The sequence below is a fragment of the Sander lucioperca genome, chromosome 15, assembly GCF_008315115.2.
Source record: "Sander lucioperca isolate FBNREF2018 chromosome 15, SLUC_FBN_1.2, whole genome shotgun sequence".
Taxonomy (NCBI): Eukaryota; Metazoa; Chordata; class Actinopteri; order Perciformes; family Percidae; genus Sander; species Sander lucioperca.
In genome coordinates this window covers 11,309,243-11,330,277 of record NC_050187.1, presented here as the reverse complement: position 1 = coordinate 11,330,277, position 21,035 = coordinate 11,309,243, and the positions used below count along the sequence as shown (strand labels likewise).

Sequence of the window (21,035 nt, the reverse complement as noted above, 5' to 3'; positions counted from 1 at the left end):
CCCTCATTTTGTCTCTCTCTCCTATTGCAAAGGCAAAAAGATCAGAACCTAAACAGCTCCCAGGCCAGCAGATAGCCGACACACTCAAAATCAAAAAATTTTGACAAAAAAGGAAATAATCTATTCCATGTTGGTTTTGCCCACAGATATCTTCCTCTTTTTCTTTCTCACATACAAACACACACGGCCGTTTACAGTATCCACTGCTGATGGTGAATGTGGCCAGTTACCCTGAGTGCAGGCTAAAATTAACCTTGTTTACAAGCTGATAGTCTTTCCTTATCCAATGTCATAACACTGCCATAGCTGACCTGAGGGAAGGACATGACCAAGACCTGAATGAGATGAGAGGAGGAGCGGAGAGACAGATCTAAAGGGTCAGAGATGAGCTATGCTGCATTCACGTGGTGTTCGAAAATTGACTTCCAAACTTGGCAAAAAATGAATGTGAATCAAGTCGGAAACAACAACTCAGCAAAGTCAGCGAAACGTTTGGTAAATGACTTGGCGAGTTGCCGTCACATTATGCAGTAAAATGGCAGACTAAAGTAAATGTCGGGTTCATGGTAAGAAAAGTTTTTTTAGTTCACGTATTGCATATCAATTTTTTGCTCACATGAAATTTGTAATATGGTATTAGGTTGTAAGCGTTAGTTGATGTCCACAAAGAGCGACCTAGTTTCATCAGAAACGTTATTTATAGCATTAGCCCTGATACCAAGTCAGGTAAAGCAATAGTTTAGTGCTTGTTTGGGAATTCTGGGACAAAACCACTAATACAACGTCTCAAACTTGAAATAAATAATGAAAAAAAAGGTAGTGCTGAAATGCTCGGAGAAATAAAACAAGACATCTTCTTTGTAGCATCCATGTTTTTTTCCACAGTACGACTTAAAGATGCAGTAGGTAAACCTTATAAAATTAACTTTCTGTCATATTTGCTGAAACTGACCCTATGTTCCAGTAGAACTACATGAAGCAGGTATTTAAAAAAATATCCGGCTCTTCTGGCACCACCTACAGCACATGTGTCAAACTCAAGGCCCGCGGGCCAAATCCAGCCCCTCGCACATTCTGATCCGGCCCGCATATCAATTTAGGTTCACAATACATTTTGGCCCACCTAGTTGTGCGCCAAACCAAAAACATGGGAAACTGTTTTTCAACTTGCAATTAGGCGACTCTCAAAGCAGAATTTGCTGACTTTGAGACTCAGAAATTCCCACAGAACCAGAGAGTTTGCATATTCAGACTGTGAAAGAGCTTGTTGTGAGTCAGCTGTGTGGTAGCCTACTTAGAAAATGTAATCATTGTTTTGCTGGATTTGCTAAATTCTAGGATGGCTTTGGAACTTTTTTGCTCACTTTTTCAGGGCTTTATGTGGACCAAACTGTAAGTGAGAAGACTATATGAGACATGTAATAATTGAGTCAAAGATATTTTACTTTTTCGATGAAATAAAAGCATGTCAATAAACTATATGTGTCTGGCCCTTGATGCGATTCTCTTTTTCCAGTGTGGCCCTTAGTGAAATTGAGTTTGACACCCCTGACCTACAGCCTGTAGTGCGATTTGCAAAAATCCACCGCTCCCTGTTCAGATGCACCAATCAGGGCCAGTGGGGGTGTCTAACTACGTGTCAATCACTGCTCATGCACACGCATTCATTCTCCCTTGTGGGGCGAGGGGCTTAGGAGACCGTTTTGGGCTTTAGCGGAAAGGTGGGAGGAACTGAGAAGTTGTCAATGATCACATTTTTTTGACTAAATCCTGGATCTTCGCAATCCTACCTACAGCACCTTTAAAGCTCATGAACACACCAAAGTCAGAAGAACGATTTCCCAACTTGGGAAATGGCACCATCCGAGGAGCACGGGATTGTCTTTGGATAGCAAACTAACAGTTCACTGTAGTGTAAGTTAAATTTCTTAAATAACCTGACCTCCGTTAGCAGCACAGCTCCTGAGGTGCTGCAAGAACAGTAGCTGAACAGTCTTCACCAGACTATGTCAGAAACACCACCAAACTATTCTTTAGTTCAATGGACAAAAATAGTTTTTAAGTGAGCTACAAGAACATTATCTGGGAAGAAAACTGTTGATTTATTCGTTTCATTCTGCTCATTACACATCTAATTTGGCTGCCTATGAGAATCACACATCAAAAAGGCATGCAGGGGAAAAACACCTAAAGAACAGATGCTGCCACATATTGATGCCCAACATAATGCTTGTGTGGCCTTAAGGCTGTGTACAGCACGAACGAACATTCTGTACAGATAAGGAATATGCACTGTCTGGCAGCCTCAATTTAGTGCAACAAATGTATTCAATGAGCATCGAATACATATTACAGTCACATGGGGGCACAGTCAAGCATACACTTACTTACACATATAATACACGCATACAGAACCAAGAGTCAAGGAGGACGAGGTCTGTGATGACATTAAAGCCGGCTGTGGAGGCCAAACAAGCAGCTCAGCTCCACTGTGGGAAATTCAGCAGAAGGTTCCAGAGAAACTCGGATCCATCACTTCAACATACCGTTCGCAGAGATGTAAAGGAAGCTTGCTTTTCTGATTTTGGTATGAGAGAGGTGAGCTATGTTAGAAGACTCAAACATTACAATCTGGGCGAGGAAGAGAAACTGCAAAGCCCAAACTGCAAATAATTTTTTACATGTTCATTTCTATTTTCCGTATGCACAGTAAAATATTTTGTCAACAAATCCACTGCTGTCAGAGACGGGAAAAGCCACGAGACTTGAAATCTATATGGACTTCAACAAAGAAAGGACTGTTTGGAGCAACAAGTCAACTGTCAACAAATGCTCTTCCACCTGCTGTGAGCATGCCTCACACACACACACACACACACACACACACACACACACACCTATTGCCAGATGTACAACCCAAGACCCTGAATCAAACACAGACAACAGTTCGCATTCCTGAGCTCAACACGCCTGTACATGTGAATTTATGAGCAAAAACGACAGACACACAGACACACACACACACACACACACACACACACACACACAGACACACACACACACACACACACCCCTAATGACCTACATCTATAAATACATTCCTTACTTTCCACCCCTCCCAGCCCCCACTTGGGGCCCATATGTTAACTATCTGTGCTAATTTGTCCCATTGAAACACTTTTGCAAAAGGAAATGACAGTTTGGAAGGGTGTAATTTTAGAAACAGGGCCGTCCCCTGTGGGGTCAGAGGCAGACTGCTGACTGGCATGGAGAGAGTCATCTGGGTCTCATTTTGCAGAACTGGGAGAATAATTTCCACCACAGAGACTGTAGCATGTTCGCTAAACAAGTCCAAGCAACAGAAGTCTGTCACTGAAGACGAAGGGAAGTGGTGACATAAGTGGTGACATCATTAAAATCATTTTTTCTTCATTCAATTATATGGACACGACGTAGCTGTCTAAACACAATCATTCTTTTACTTTGTCTTGACTTTGAATTGTTCCGTTTACTATCAAACCACTATCTGTAGAATGTGAATGAATGTTTTGTCGAATGGCTTTGGCGCCCACAGTGGCAGTATAACAAAAAGACTGTGGCAAACATACATTTGCATTTCTTCACCTGACAAGCATCCCGCCCAAAATGTATGAAAGTGTACACATCTAGACACCCAATAGAAAACAAAATAAAAATGTAGGGAAGTAAATTGCACTTAAGTACAGTACTTGAGTAAATGTACTTAGTAACCTTCGAGCACTGCTATAATTCCATAAAAAAAGTATGCACATAGTGGTTTTAAGTGTTTAAAAAGCTGTACACAAATAAGATGATTAAAAATGTTAACACTCGCAAGTTGCCGCTTTGAGGTATTAACTTCTTTCACAGTCGTTTGAATAAAACATAAATACAACTTTAGGGCTACAATACCTTAAACTGAAAAACAAAAAAAAAAAGTATGTACAAAGTAATAATACCGCACCAAAGCTGGCCTACTGTTAGTAATTCTAAATGTTGATGGGCCCAGATTGCCAGACAAGGTACTGTATCAGTTTACATTCGGAAATTTGATCGTGGAACAAAAAGTTCAAAAAATGTTTTACTGTCCACTGTCCATGCAAACCAACAAGATAACAATAACATGAGCACTGAGGGAAAATACGCCGCATCTTATGTTGGGAAGGAAATGACGGTGGCCCTTTTATGAAGCCTCACATGGTTTATGGGCATTACTGTGCCCTTTCTAAAGAAATGAGATATGAGTCAGTGAGGACGAGAATGGAAGGGAGTGGGGCAGGGAGGGCGAGGAGAGATGCCCGGACTGGATATAACAAGGCATAAATCACTATCTCAAGACTCTGAGGCTTTAGCATGAAGCCAGAGAGAGAATGAAGAAGAGGGGAAAGAAAGAAGCTGAAAGGGAGACATTGGAAGGGGGTTAAGACGAACTTCAGCCATCAATTATATGAAAAAAATGTGTCTGCTGGTCATCATCCTCCCCCTCTTTGTCGTCATCAATCTCGTCACTCATAGACGTTGTCATTATCCAGGCAGGTGTGACGCATTGCAAAGGCCAGGCAGCAAAAAAGGAATGTCAAAAATCTTGCGGGGTTGTTTGAGGGTAGATAGATAAAAAATTATGTGTGGTGTGATGGATGGGTAAAAGGGGAAGAATTATTAGGCATGATGCTCCGTCCTGTCAACAGAAGAGGAGCCAAGCTACATCTGATCCCTGGAGGTGGCGGGTCAGATCATGTGACGACGAGAGGGAAGAAGAGGATGGGGGGGGGGCTGACAGCCGTCGACCTCATGCAGACACGTCCGCACACGCCTGGGGAAGATGAGTCGGGGGGGCTTGGTGAAGAGAAACACGGCAGGAGCCAAAGAAGTTAGAGCCGGGCTATATTTAACATTTCCAACATGTGGGCTTCATTTGGGTGGATGAGTGTGCGGCATACCTTCTCTGACAGCCAGCAAGTCAGCACTCGAGCTATCGAGCGGTTTACTGCGCTCACAATAGATGGGTTCTTAAAGGAGCTACTTAAAGACTCCACTAAACGACTGATTCGCTCAAATAAAAAAAAAAAAAAGTCTGGTAAACGTGTCCATCGGTAACTAGGAGGAACTGATTCTGAAGAACAGATGGGTTCTTTTGGAAACATTGCACATTTGCAGCTCCAAATGGTTCATGTTTAAAAGGCCCTCTGTGATCCCACCTTCCTTTCCATTTGTCACCTTCTGACCAGACTGTCATTAAAGGCAAACAGGATGAACGTATGGTGTCTCACTAAGAGTGGAGCTGTCTAGCCAAACTTGTGATTAAGGAAAATAAGAAAAAAACGTCCCCAGTTTTAATTGACAGCATCATAAACGGTTACACGTGGATATATTAGAGCATGGTTCTTTTGGGCTTTACAAAACACGCTCATGGTGTTTTTATATCTTTACATTTGAACAAGGAAAAACAGCTGTGGTTACAGGAACAGTTTGCTGTTGTGGCATAATGTCTTTTATTTATTATTTTTTTGTGTGATTTTAATAAACAAGACTATTTTGTTAGTTATTTTAATGGAGAGGATGGTGTTAAAGGATAGGTTCACATTTTCTCAAGTCCTTCTTAAAACCCACGTGAACACATTGAAAAGGGTTTTGCTTGCTGTTTTTATCACCCCCCCACCTGTTCAAACTGGCCGTTAAGAGATCTCCGAAGATGCTTTCAATGTAAGTGATGGGGCTTGTGCAAAGTGACAGTCTTTTTAGTTTAAAGTGCTCATATTATGCTTTTTCCCTTTCCTTTATTGTGTTATATATCTTTTTTGTGCATGTTAATAGGTTTACAAAGTGAAAAAGACCAAAGTCCAGCCCAAAGGGACTTACCATCTCCAACAGAAAACACTGTTCACAAACAATTCAAATAATGCTCGCTTAGCTGCTAGCGTGGCACGCCCTCATACTCTGCAACCGACTAGCTAGCAGTACTTACTGCGCATGTGCGACTCCCAACAAAGATGGAACAGGAACAGAAGTGAGATGCCTCACTCTGTAGCTAAAACAGAGAGCTCAACACACAGGGTGAAAAGAGGAGCTGCAGCAATGTGTAGTACAACAAATATATGGGGTTTTCTGAAAATTAAACCACATAAACCTATTCTGATATAACCTCTAAATACAATTATGAACCTGAAAATGAGCATAATATGGACGCTTTAAAATTCCCCCTGTGTTTGATTAAGGGCGTGGCCACTTTGAGCACTTAGGCTGCCGTCGCAGGAGGTGAACATGGACTGTAGGCTTCATTCAGCCCGTCTCAGCTCAATCCACACTCAACCACTTTGCCCAATTTTTTGGATTATCCGACGCCAGGCACTGCCAAGATGGCACAGCGGGGTCACTGGGACCCTCCCACTTTGAACTTTTTACTCCACTACATTAATCAGCTTTAGTTACTAGTTACTTTACAAATTAAGATTTTTGCGCACAAAACACATGCAGTTTATAAAATAAGATGCGTTATTATAAATGTTCCTACCCAACAATATACAGGCCTAGCCTAGAAATCTAGACGCACCCTAGCGACAGCAAATGTAATTTGTAGCCAGGGTCAGTCTAACAACTCTCGTTGGCTTGCGAAAGCTGGAAAAACCAAATTCTGGTCAGGCCAATCACATCGGTGGGCGGGCTTAACATAAGGACGGCAGAGTTGCGACGGTTCCCTGCTACTTGAAAACAAAGAAGATGGCTGCTGCTGCTGGCAAACAGTGGTCTTTCGAATCGGCTTTGGCTGCGACTCTGGAAGACTTGGAGTTAAGATTTTCTTTGAGAAAAGAACAAAGAACGGCACTGAAGTCATTCTTAAAAAAGGAAGATGTGTTCAAAGTTTTGCCGACCGGATACGTCAAAAGTTTAATCTATCAACTAGCGTTGCTCTGGTTGGCTATGAGTGCAGAGAGAATATGAAAAACAACCGTTTGTCCCGCCCCTCGGATTGAGCCCTGCCAATGGTGAGTTCTGGCTTGTCAGGCTAGTACAGGCCTACAAGTCCAGCTGAACTGATTAGCCGATTAATTACTGAGTTCATTGACAGAACTGTTTTGATCGTCAACATACATACTTTTACTTAAGTAACATTTTCAATGCAGGACTTTGACTTGTAACGGAGTATTTTTACAGTGTGGTATTAGTACTTTTACTTAGGTAAAGGATATAAATACTTGTTCCACCACTGCACATAAAACATATATCATTACAGGGTGTACAGTTTTTTGTAAAAAACACTATATCAGAAATACTGGTATTCCTATTTTAGACCTCAAAAGTGAGTAGTCACTTTTTAAAAGGGCTGTCGTATAAACTTAGTTTTAGGGTTAAGATAATGACTAAAAAGTTTAGATTAGGCATGTGGTTGTGATGGTAATGGTTAAAGTTTGCAGGTAGAGAATTATTAGTATAAGGTCAATGAGGGTCCTCACAAGAATAGTAACAGAAATAAAAGAGGTGCAAGCTTCAGTGCTATTATCAGGTGCAGCAGATGAACATGTACCAATAATATTTGTAGACTTCGACATTTCAGGAATGTAAAGCATGCAGGCTGTAACCACAGTTTCCCCATTCACCTGTAAGGTTTTTACTTCCCAGTAAACAGTGAGTGGAGTCCAGATAAAAACTAGTCACAATCTAATCAGAAACATAAAAATCAGACCATCACAGACAAAAAATTTTCTCATGTTTGGCCAATTTCCTATAAGCTGGATTCACAGTAAAGAAATGATGTGAGACACAAGTTCATAGAAAAGATGCAGAAGCACCTGTGCAAACAAACCACACAAAAGATATACACACACACACACACACACACACACACACACACACACACACACACACACATTAATGTTTAGTCTGCAGGTGTTTTGTCTTGGTGATTGTTCTATACTTAGAAGGAGTTTTGGTTCAGAGAAACATTGTTCGAAAGGCTTTTCATGGCTGAGAGAGCAGGTCTGTGACCCTCTTGGATTTGATAGAACGTTCCCCATGCTAATGTTGCTTTTTAACCTTTATATGAGCGTTGGAGCTGACTGGCAACACATTCTCATTGATAGTGATGACACACGGGAGAAGCTGCGGAGAGGGAGAGCATTACACCCCATCAGAGGTGTCAAAAGTATTCACATTCATTACTCAGGTAGAAGTATACTGTAGATACTAGGGTTTAAAGAGACTTCTGTAGAAGTTGAAGTATCAACTCAAGCTTTTTACTCAAGTAAAAGTGTAAAAGTACTGGTTTCAAAACTACTTAAAGTATAAAAGTAAAAGTAATGCAAGGGGAAAAAATTATATCAATATGCTTTTTCAAATTAGACGGCGACTTTTGCAAACAATTAGCTCGTGGTACTTGGGTGCGCAGAGCTTGCAGCGAATTCGAAAGGAGTTGTTTTTGCATCCAACCATTTCGAAAAACTGGTACGGCCAGGGATGTAGAAGGTTGGCTGGTCTTCCTGGCTACCAACCTGCTCGCTGGTGCTTGGTTGGGACATTTCCCTCGAGTTCTCTTGAGTCTCTGCCATGGACATCTTCGTACTAGATGATATACTGTCTATGGTACTAGGCTACATACGTCTGCTGTTTCCTTGCTGGAGTGTGACATGATTTTTTTACGCGTACAAACAAAATAGGGTGTCGGAATGGTATATGTTTATACTTCTCATCCAACCACAATCAAATTCACTCTATCCGGATGGCGTGATTTATCTGGATAGGTTTTGGGGATTTTTGGTGTTTTTTTGCACGATGACAAGCCGGAATGAAAACAAGCCGAACTGAGTAACGAGGCTATTTTTTTTAAACATAAGGAGTAGAAAGTACAGATAATTGCGTGAAAATGTAAGGAGTAGAAGTAAAAAGTCTGCTGTAAAATAATTACTCCAGTAAAGTATAGATACCCAAAATTTCTACTTAAGTAAGGTAACAAAAGTATTTGTACTTCATTCCTTGATACCTCTGCACCCCATGCTCATACTGCATTTTGCTCTGTTGCTCATTGAGCAGCTCTGATGGGACTCTTGAAGCAGTTAGGAGTGGAAATTCTTGTTTAAGGACACTTCCAAATGTTTTACGATGAAGGGGGAGTGATTTGACAGATGAATAGTACGAGTGTGTATCGTGTGCGTGTACACTGTATGAAGACTGTCTATAATCTAACTATAAATCAAGGAATCTCTATGGGTATGCGTGTCTCCCGCATGCGTAGTACAGCAGCGGGGGCGGGGAGTTGCTACATCCCTAGACGGAATAGAGAGCCCAAGCATGTCTTCGCAGTGGGCTACCGGTGTTGTGCCAGAAGTCATCATCCGCCAAAAACTGATTGCTGTCTACCCTACATGCAAATTATGAAATTAATCGTACACAAACACGTTAGATGAATGCCCAGGCTCTTGGGCTCTCCAGCACGTTGTTTTGTTGCCGGCAGTTGCGCACGTTGCTACAGCCACTCTGCACGCTGCACGCTTTAAGAGCGGCCAGGCTCCCTCCCACCCCCGCCCAGGCCACATCGCTACCTGGATGTGTGACAGCTAGATGAAAAAAAGGGACACGCAGAATGTGTAGATGAGCCACAGCCGAGCCTGATAGTATAATTGTAAGCGTGTGTGTGTGTGTGTGTGTGTGTAGACTGAGACCCACCTAATAATGAAGGGCATGAAAGGAGCGAGACCCAGAGGTGAAGATGATCCATCCATGGGAGAAGGGTAGAGTCGACTGAGCACGAGCAGCAGCAGGAACAGACTGGGGTGAAGCTTCACATGACCACTGTCACTAAACACACACACACACACACACACACACACACACACACACACACACAAAGCAACATTGATGACAGCAGGATTACGGAAAAACTACTGGCCAGATTTATAAAACTTGGTGGAAGGGTGTAGCATGGGCCAAAGAAGAACCCATTAAATGAAGTTGAAAAGAAGATTAAAGCAGGTCATGAACCGCTCGCGCTGGCTGCACACTCCCGCTTAGATTGTGTTTCTCATTAACGTGAAATGGACAGAAAGAAAGAGCAGTCCAGCGAGAGTGACATTCTCTTCGCAAACGCCACTTCGACACAACACAGCGCTTTCTACAGCTGCTGTGGTGTCTTCCTGATTTTCGCAGCTTTTCCCTTATCAACCTTTCACAGAACGTCAGACTCCGCCTACAAGGGGCGAACACTCTACCAGGTGAGCTAAAGGTTGCCCTAAAAAAAATCTAATTATTTACACTGCAGGGAGGAGCAGGATTAATTAAACAGTCCTGCGCAGGGAGTGGATTTTTTTTTATATATTTACGTTACAGGAACAGTTATACATTTTGGGAATTATGCCTATTACCTTTCTTGCTGAGAGTGATGAGAAGATCGATACCACTCTCATGACTGTACACTAAATATAAGGACAGAGGCAGCAGATGAGTAGCTTAGCTTAGCATAAAGACTGAAAGTAGGATGAAGAGCAAACCCTAGCTCTGTCCAAAGTTGAAAAAGTCCACCTACAGTACCAGCACCTCTAAAGATCACAAATGAATGTTACATCTTGTTTGTTTAATCCATTCACAACTGTACAAATAACTTGTGGTTTTACTTGGAGTTATGTGATGTAACCCGTCTCAGTTCCAGTCTTCACACTAAGGCCCTATTTACACGAATACGCTGGCGGGTGAAAACGTGAAAATATTTTATTAGATGTGCCTTTCGTTTAGACGGCGACGGCGTTTTTGGGGCTTAAAAACGCAAAAAGGTGAAACCACCCTCCAGAGTGGAAATCTTAAAAATGCTCCACCTTCGTGTTCCCGTCTAAAGGGTAAAAACGCACTGTGCAAGTGTGTATGTGTGTGTGTGCCGTGTGTGTGTGCGCCGTGTGCCGTGTGTCTGTGCTGTGTGTCTGTGCAGTGTGTCTGTGCCGCATGTGTGTGCCGTGTGTGTGCGTTGTTTGGAGCAATAACTCCACCTCCTTGTCTGTCCAGGCAAAATTGTCAGCTTTTGTTGTTCGCTTCGCGCTACTAGGGAGAGAAGTAGAAGGAAGTTTCTACGCAGGCGCGTGGTATACTGGTGTGCATACTACATCGAATTGCACACACTTTTGTGTCACCATATGCACGCAGATTCCCCCCCCCCACAAAACGCGGAATAAAAAGTGAGAACGCAACGCCACTTTTTGCGTTTTCTCTTCAGATCGTTTCTGTCTAAACATCGCCTCAGCTCAGCTAAGCACCTGCTAGCTCCAGCTTCATGCTGTGTTTAATGTACAGTCTCTCAGCAGGACAGTGAGTGTATTTCCCATAAGAATCACATATAATCAACATTTCAATCCAAAATATAATAGGGCTGCATTCCTCTAGCACTTTGATACACAGTGCATATCTAAAACCACCCACACTCCAATACAGTCATCTCCTCATCCGTCCTTGAGCTGAGCTTTTTTTTTTTTTTTTTTCCCCCCCTCCAAATCTCATCACCGCCAACTGAGTCAGAATGGAAACTGTCTGTCTCTGCCAGCGGTTTCACAGTTTCACTCTGACACACTCGCAGTGAAGGAAAGGAGGGAGGGAAATGGAGAAACGGACGAGAACTCCGACTACAGTACAAAGTGAGGAAAATGTTTGAATATCAGGTGTCTAATATGGAGAAGCGCCATGCTTTGTTTTCAGAACGGTTTTACTATTTCTGGTCCTGCTGTCAGGGTCCAGCTCTTGGGGGGGATGAATAAAGCGGAAAATCAACTCCCCAAAAGGTTTAGAGAAGGACTTTCATCTCAGTGTTAATAAAACCACTCGAACTCCAGCACCATTACCTTAGCAGTGTGTAAGGTGAAATGATCATCTTATAAAAAGGGAGTATCATGGGAAACGAGGGTTTACAATGTGGAGAGCGCCTGCATTTAAGCTTTGTGTAGGTCTGTAAGTGTGGAAGGTCTGCTTTTATGAGTGTGTGCATCAGGAGAGCAGTGTGTCCTCCGGGCCCCCGGCATTAGTCATGAGGATCTCATAGAACGGCGACAGAACAACAGACCCCCTGCGAAAAACAACTTGTGCTTCTCATTACTTCATTCCACAACACACACAGAGCCATCCGCTGGGACTGCCATAGATCGTCAAGATGGGAAATGTAATAGCAGCCTAATTAGTAACTGGTCTAATGTGTGTCAAGTGCAATGGGACAGGATGTGATGTCAGGGAGATAGGGTGGTGGTGGTGGGGGGGGGGGCCAGATAGAGGTGGAATAGCAAACATATTAGGCCTTGCTGGGATACAGCTGGAGGCAGAAACACTTGACAGGATGAGAGAGAGACTCTTTGGCTTTTAATGACATTCTCAAATTCCATGTTGAGCTCCTCCAACTCCTCAATCATCTGCAGTGCCCGGGTGTTTGATGAGGGGGTTATTTTAGTTTTACATCTTTTAAACAAGAGTAGAAACAGAACACTGACCTTAACTATTTGTATTCTTCATTTGGAAAGCAGTGAAGGGGAAACGGTAGCAGAGACTCAAAAGAAGCTCCAAAGTAAACTAAAGCTTGGGTTTGCCATTTAAGTTTGCTGTCAGACAAATTAATCATCAGTTCTGTTTAGAAAATTAGAGAAAAGTACTTGGGATATGATGTGAAAAACTGTTTGCTTTGGGAGTGAAAGCAGTGGCAGATAAGATAAGTTTGTACTGCCAACGAATCAAATGTGGGCACTGACCTGGAATAGTTTCACAGATAAACCCGGTTACGTTTGCTACACTGAGATAATAACCTTAGGAATTTGAAATGTACGAACAACATTTTTCTTACTAAGTCAGTCTCTTTAGCTGCATGCTAAGAGCTCTAAAATATTCATGTCCAAACCAAAGTTGGTGCATTTAAAAAGTGGCCAAAGGCGACAATAGGTGCATATAACGGGTGTTCACGGAGTTTGTGAGTCAAAGCAAAGGAGGTGACACCAAAAATGAATCCCAAAGGTGAAATCCAAAGCAAAGACACCGTGAGCTCTGCTTGTATCCAAAGTGACAGCTAATAATACAGGAGGAAAAAGATGATCCAAAACTGATACTGGTAGAAAATATAGAACAAAGAATGAGGAGATTCATCATTTCTAGCAACAGACCGTGAGGAGGGGGATGTGTGATGTTCATAAGTAAACAAGAACTTTTGGACTATTTTAGTCTGGCTTTACCAAGTTTGAACATGTAACGTCAATTCACCACAGCAAACTGCTTCCGGGTTATCACCCACCAGTGTTTCCTTTAGGACTTTTTTTTTTTAGCAGTGGGGGCAGGTCTGTCCGAACAACAACGAACGTGACCAGTTTTAGCCCAAAGGTTGCTGTTTCTGTGCCGCTGACGGGGCTCGGAGTGGCGCCGCACTTCCATGGTGGCGTGGTGAGGGTCCCTGCATGTTGGCCGAAGCGTTGAGAGCTTTGTAAGTGTACAGACAGTTTATTGGGGGGGATGGTTTGTCGGGACGGTGCCGTTCGCGGTCGCGGCCGGTCGAGCAGCGAGCGCCATGCTTGAGCTATGTTACTGGTTGCGCGGTGTTCGTCGTTCGGCTGGTCGTAGCTGTTTGCACAGGATGGCGCCCGCCTGTGTGCATGGACGGTGCTGTAGTGAACTGTCTGTGCACTTACAACCGCAGCCGTGACGGCGTTGTGCGTCTGCCCTGTTTCTGGTGCCGTGGCGGAAGAGGTTTTGCTGTGGCGGGCCGCCACTGCAGGGTCAGCATAGAGGAAACACTGACCCACACGTGGACATTATTTATCGCTTGTGTAAAACATCTGATACACAACAGAACTTGCCATGATCCAAGGTGTGGTTGTATAACAGACATTGATCCAGGATATTCTTAGCCATACGTATGCATGCACAACATGTTGCCTATCTGCATGTACATTACAGCCCCTTTTTGTGGACACCAGAATTGTTTTTTATTCTTAATTCATTAGTACTTGTTTGGGGGGGGCATTTATGGAGGATTACATAGTACATAATGTATATACATGGACTCCAAAGTACAACCTTATAGTTCAACATCTCAGTTCTATAATCTTTCCTATATTGGGACCTATTTTGGGAATGCACTTGTACTTAACTTCCACAAGACTGGTCTAAAACCACTAACAGCAGCTCTCTTGTCTCGTGTCCTGCTGTGTATTGCTACAGTATGGTGTGGTCGGTCTGTTTGGGTGGCGCGATATGATGAAATGATGTGGGAAGTCAGACAGCCGAGAGCTGATTCCGTGGGAAATTTGCAAATGTTTCAACGAGGGACGAAAGGAGTGAGGGGAATTGTGAAAGAGCCGGTCTGTAAGAGCATTCAATTAATTGGATCCATATTAAGATAAGGCCGCCCGGGGAGCTGTTGGACGACTCAGAGGCTTTTAAAAGAGGGAGTTTGGGCTGTGCTGACAAAGATAAGGCCAATCAACCTCCACACTGCAAAAAAAAACAAAAAAAAAAACCAACTAAATCTCAACGAGACTTTTATTTTATTCGGTCGTAAAGTCTTATTCTTTGAGCAAATAGTCAGTTGAGCAAGTGATATTTTAGAAGAAAAAAAAAGGCCCACACGAGAAATCAATCTTGGGCAATACTACTTGATTAGAGAAAATAGCTGAGTTCAAAGTTCATGTTCCCACAATCTGTTATAGGACTGATGAAAAGTTCACTAACTTTTCCTCTTTGTTACTCCAGGAAGCCTCCGAGCACAAAAACACCACTGCTTAATCAGCTTAAGAAAAGCTGTTTCGTATGGCTTAAATGTAAGTAAAATTAAACCTATAATGGGACCAAGGGAGTGTGAAATGCCATGGCAAGGGCTGAATGTGGAGTGTGCATGTATGTGGATTAAGGTGGACCACCTCACCTTTCCACCGTGGCTGCAGCCTCCTCCAGCTGGTTCAGAAGGAACGGATAGAGAGCTGGAAACCGAGTGAAAAACTCTCGGCCCGTCATCCTGAAATGAGAGACAGAAGGAGCATGATTATTTATTTATTTTTAGCAGTAATAAGACCACTTAAGCATAAACCTACAGAAATAAGGATTCTCAAACAGCGTGTTTGTAAAGCACAGAGCCACCAGTCATAAAACACTATACTTTTTATAAATCTAATGCACACGAGATAGATGAGATAATAGGTTCCATATTTAAGTTTTAAGGCTTACAGATTTTTATCAAAGTTATTTGATATTTTGATAAAAAGTCTAGATCAAGAGTCTAGTGCCATGCTAGCAGCTCTGTGAGGCTCTACTTAGGCACAGCAGTGGTTTGAGCTAAATGCTAACATACTCACGAAGACAATGGTGATCGGCTGTTTAGCAGGTATAATGTTTACCATGGTTGCCATTTTAGTTTCACATGTTAGCATGCTAACACTTGCTGATTAGCACTGAACACAAAGTACAGCCGAGGCTGATGGGAATGCCATTAGTTTTGCAGGTAAGAGAAATTTAAATGAAGACCTGATGATGGTGCTAGATGAAAAGTGACCAACAACATGTCGTTGTGAGGTGGACATGAATGTCTGTACCACATTCCATAACAATCCATTTAATAGCTGCGGAGATATTTCAGTGTGGTCCCAAGTGACCACCAGTCTGATATTGGATTCCATAGAGCCACGATGCCACCATTTGGTATATTACATGATGATTTTGTATTATGCATACTAGAATATTTTGAAAATGCTATAAGGAGATGTTAAAAAAAGAAAAGAAAATGTGGTATGTGATCTAATTAAACCACGAGCATTAACAATGCTATTAGCATTGGAAAGAAGCCCAAATTGTGTTGACGCTTTGAGCACGTACACTGTATAAAAATGCAACATAGAATCTCTGCAGAGTGTAAAACTGATTGCCATCATATATCACTGTCCACATTTGATTAGAATTAAGAAGATTTACTTCGATGCAACTTGAATTTCAGTTAAATGACCTGGTAGTTAGTCGTGATTAAATTAATATGCTCTGAATAAACGTGACATAACAAGAAACAGCAAGGAGCAGAGAAGAGGGAAATGATGGCGAGAGTATACCGATAAGACATGGTCTTGTGCCAAATACTCTCTACTTAAACAAATCCAGCCTTTGTGTTTGCTTACCCAGCTAGAAATTATGGTCACATGTGTTTGTGTGTATGTATTCACTCATACACAACTGTCAATAAAATGACAAACTTTATATTTAACACTAGTGGTCTTGCTGCTGTAACTGCCATTCAGCCTCAAGGCCAATAAAGTTTTTATTTACGTCTGCCCGTCTAAATCAAGTCGCTCCTAAAGGGAAGAGGTCTGGTCTGCCAAGCACATGATCACAAGCCTGGAGAGATTGCCACACACACACACACACACACACACACACACACACACACACACACACACACACACACACACACACACACACACACACACACGACCTGGTTCAAGTTAGCAGCAGGCACTGTCATGGTAGGAAAGGGAGTCGTGTGTAGGTTTTAAAAAAACCCTTTCAACCTGGATATGAGTCAGTCACCTCACAACCCAGAGTGGACTCAGATAAAGTGTGAGGAGAACTGCACATTCTGACTGCATTAGAAAACGAGATAATGTAAATGATGTTCACTGTATGCATGTGTAAATACAGGAGTGTGCGGATATTGTGTGTGTTTGTGCGTGTCTCGGCCTCCTCCGCTCTCTCTAATGAGAGTCTCTCTGTCTGACGAGACTCTGCTGCCTGGAGGACAAGGGTCAGAGGTTGTGTCGGAGCGGATTAGATGGGGTAAAAGGGGTAAGGGTCACAAAAGAGGAGAGAGGAGGTGTAAGTGAAAAGGCCTGGTCATGTTTGTGGACTCACAGCTGGGCAGTAGAATATTCACAGAATGTGTATTCAAAATGTTATGCAAAAGGCGGTGGGGTAATACTTAACCACGATTTTGAGGTATTTGTGCTATGACTATTTCTAGTTCTAGTGCCAAAGTAAAAAAAAAAAAAGGGGGAAAAATGGGAAAAAAAAATGGGAAAGGCCAACACCCATAACTTGCATACATTTACTTCAACTTATAAAGATCAAAGTACACGCTGAAGACTTTTGAAAAGGCGATTTTAATAAGTTGAAATACATGCGTTCAAGTCATGAGAGTGCTGCTTTCCCTTTCTAGTTTTTTATTTAAAAGCACCTAGGGTAAGTAACATTGATATGGAAATGTTTGCATGTACAAGAGCACATGTAGTGCTCAGTGAGGACTTGACGCAGGCTGGAGATAAAGCTGGGGGCTTCGGTTGGAATGCAGAGAGCAATGTTCACTCTGTCAGCTTTGTTTACAGTTGCATTTATCTCAGCAACGAAATCGGATCAACATCAATGCACGGTCACGGAGCGGAGAAGCATGAACTTAGTGGAACGAAGATCCACAAGCAAACAATATGTCTGGATTCAAGTAACTATGTCAACTACAGAGCTGAAATTCCCACAGACAGCATCTCTTCCCAAACACATTTACTCAAAATGCTGTAAATAAACGAGGTGAACTATGTCCATGCTCCGGCTTCAGTGGAGCAAGAGGCCGCTACGAACACACAGCCAAATATTAGAGTGGACAAGCTGTCACAATGCATTTTCTGCTGCCAGAGATCACAACCGTAAAATCACGGTAATAACGGAGACCAGGTAAATACAATGACATTTACTCACATGCTATAAGAACACTATAGCAACATAAAAATGAGATTCCTAGAATGATTCCTAAACTAAAAGGTATTTAAAAAAAAAAATACATGTACATGCATTGTGAAGACACTGAAAGCAGGTTAGCCTGTCAATTTCTTCTTTTGTCATGAATCACAGCACACAAACGGTGCAACATGCATATAATAATAACCCCACACAGTAATTATAAGAAAGAAAGCAGCAGACAAGACGAGTGGGAGGTAACTGACAGACATACAAAAGGGAGAGACAGCAGGTTAAAAACACAAGTGAAAACAGACAAGATAAACAGCAGCAGCCTTGGCTTGGTTTGAGAGCATTCAGAGGTTTTCAGTTCAGCAGCCAATAGAAATACAGTCAAGGGAACCAGACAGAGCTTCCTGGAACAGGGCCCAGGCCCTGTGAAACTTTACCCTGAATTATCTGTGGGTTAACAAATCACTTTCTGAGCTCAATATAGACCTTAATACAACTATCACATAGTCCTACAGCCAAACACTACATGCACATTGTTGTTCATGCTTGTTTTAATGTGCCCTGAATACTAGATGGAACTCTCTATCAGTTCCAAAAGGGGCCAGTAAGATATCAATCATATAAATGTTTATATAATTGATAATGGTTTCATGGTGTACGTGGCCACTGCAGCTTTAAACAAGACCAAGAGTCTACAGCCATGCTAACAGCTCTGTGAGGCTCTACTGATAGCGCTTTCCATTTACCTCGGAATTCGGAAGCCGAAGCTGGGAATGACGTCACACCCGAGTTTAATGCTTTCCATTTACAAGTCGGATTTTCATTGTTTTAATAAGCTCTAGCCATGTTAGCCATGTTAGCAATGCCAGTTTATAACAACGCATTACGCTGTTTTTTGTGCATGCAAACAGCGTAACAACATTGTCCACAGATAGAAGATGGACGACTGATTTAGTGAGACACAAATAACACAGAAGTGCTTATAACTGTATGTTACTACAGCTTTCACAACTGTTGATGCACGGGGCAGCCATGTTGGATTTTTAACTCGGTGGTTGCCCGAGTTCCGAGCTCGGAAATCCGAGGTCACGGGGCGTTTTTTTCGACCTTGACTTCGGAAAATCTGAGTTCCGAGTACAAATGGAACGCACTATTATAGGCACACTCATGCTTTGAGCTAAATGTTAGCATGCTAACATGCTCACAGTGACAACATACGCTAACATGCTGATGTTTAGCATGTATAATATTTAACATGTTCACAATTTGAGTTAACATAAAATACAGCGATAGAGCAGGGACATGGTTAGCCTAGCTTAGCATACCACGTAGCATGTCATATCAGAGTTACTGTAATTACTTGTGAATATCGTTCAGGTCAACCTCCGAGTCGTACAGTAATTACAACCGGGAGGCTTGGATTTTCTTGAAAGCTCCAATCTTACATCCCACTTAGTACCTGGAAACCACACAAATATGGACGCCTCACATCAGCCAAAGATCGTTCAATGTAATTAAATCCAAATTGATTGGATATGGTGTTATATTGCCAATGTACAGAATTGTAATCCTCACACGATCAACTCTGTAATCTGGCAAGCATCCTGATAACGTGAACGCCCGCAATTTGGAAATCTTTGTTGTCACAATACCAGACTTTTATACAACATTAGCAAAAAACAAAAAAAAAAAAAAAACGATATCTGATACCTCTTTCGATACCATGGCAAAAAGAAAAAAGTCCTAGGTACACAAAATAGGATAAAGTAAAAAATCTGCACACAGTGCTTATAGCTTCGGTACTTTCGATACTTTTCAATGTATCATTAATGGAAATGGTATCGCTTGAAACATGTGGTATCAAAAATGTATCGATAATTCCATACTTTTGACAACCTTAATATGTACCATCCATCCCATTAAAGGTGGACACAGTATAAGAGTCTAGACCCATGGTAACGGCTCTGTGAGGCTGAACTGCACTGCAGTGCTATAAGCTAAATGCGTATGCATGCTAACATGCTCTTAATGACAATGCTAACATGCTGATGTTAAAGGTGCAGTAGTTATAAAACTAACTTTCTGTCATATTTGCTGAAACTGACCCTATGTTAGATAGAACTACATGAAGCAGGTCATTTAACAAAAAAAATCCGGCTCCTCTGGCGCCACCTACAGCCTGTAGTGAGATTTGCAAAAATCCACAGCTCCCTGTTCAGATGCACCAATCAGGGCCAGGGGGGGGGGTGTCTAACTGCATGTCAATCACTACTAATGCCCACGCATTCATTCTCCCTTTTGGGGGGAGGGACGTTTTGGGGTTTAGCGGAAAGGGGGGAGGGACTGAGAAGTTGTCAATGTTCCAATTTTTTGGCTAAGTCTTGGATCTTCACAATCCTACCTACAGCACCTTTAAGGAGATAGAATGTTCACCATGTCCACCATCTTTCCTCAGCGTTTTAGCGTGCTAACATTTGCTAATTAGCACAAAACTGAGTAAAGCTGAGGCTGTTTATTGTCAGGAGTTTTGCAAGTATTATGTCACGCACTAAAGTATTGGACAAATGGAAATCTTGATGCAATGAACACACTGTCATTAGCTTGTGCTCTGTACTACAAAAAAGGTCAGATTCCAGCTCTCTGAAGATGCAGTACTTGCTGAATAATATTTGATTGATAGTTGTTTTAAGTGTTTCTTCTTATCTATCTATGAATTTCAGTGTTTCATAATATGACGAAAAGACATTTCTTAAGTGTCTAGAAACAAACCTAACCTTTTTTGTGCAAATAAACAATAGAAAAATAAAAAGGGCAATTCCACTACATGATACAACCAAATAAGACAAGCGTTTTTGTGGAAAATGTGTCTGCTGCAGCATTAAATATTTTCCTGTGTGTATATAATCCTGTGGAACCGGTTGCAGCATCCAAAGTGCTCAACTCCACCTATCATCCATCTAAGTTAACAACAACAAATCATAAAATATATGAGGAAGAAAACTTGACCCAGGTCTGCTATCATTTTCATCATCAAGCTTTGAAAATACTTGGACGGCTGTGTGACAAGGCATTCGGAGCCTGTTCAAATTTAAGACTCTTTTCCAGAAACCTCAAAACAAATCCACAATTTTTCAAACAATCCTTGAGAGCAAAGCAGGACTAGCAACCGATAGCCTTCCAACTAAAACTGAGACAATTAAATCTCTAAACAGATTCCTCATGTCAACTGGGTGTGTGGCGACTGCATCTTATCCACCAAAATAAGACATCCACTAAACCGACAGCTCCTCAAACTAAATATTTATTGTTCATTATTGATTACTATATGTAGGTTAGTGGCCTTTGGCTACATACGTTTTTGG

General features: G+C 42.0%; 1 protein-coding gene across 4 annotated transcripts in view; it reads right to left on the bottom strand.

The window, feature by feature from the left end:
- Positions 1 to 21,035, bottom strand: part of thada (THADA armadillo repeat containing) — a 125,650-nt gene that overhangs the window by 66,514 nt on the left and 38,101 nt on the right. For all 4 annotated transcript variants that reach the window (XM_031284333.2, XM_031284334.2, XM_035991919.1 and 1 more), the window contains 2 exons: positions 14,879 to 14,968; positions 9,676 to 9,807 (listed from right to left, as the gene is read on the bottom strand). In XM_031284333.2, the coding sequence (XP_031140193.1) occupies positions 9,676 to 9,807; positions 14,879 to 14,968 (222 nt within the window). The remainder of the gene's footprint in view (positions 1 to 9,675; positions 9,808 to 14,878; positions 14,969 to 21,035) is intronic.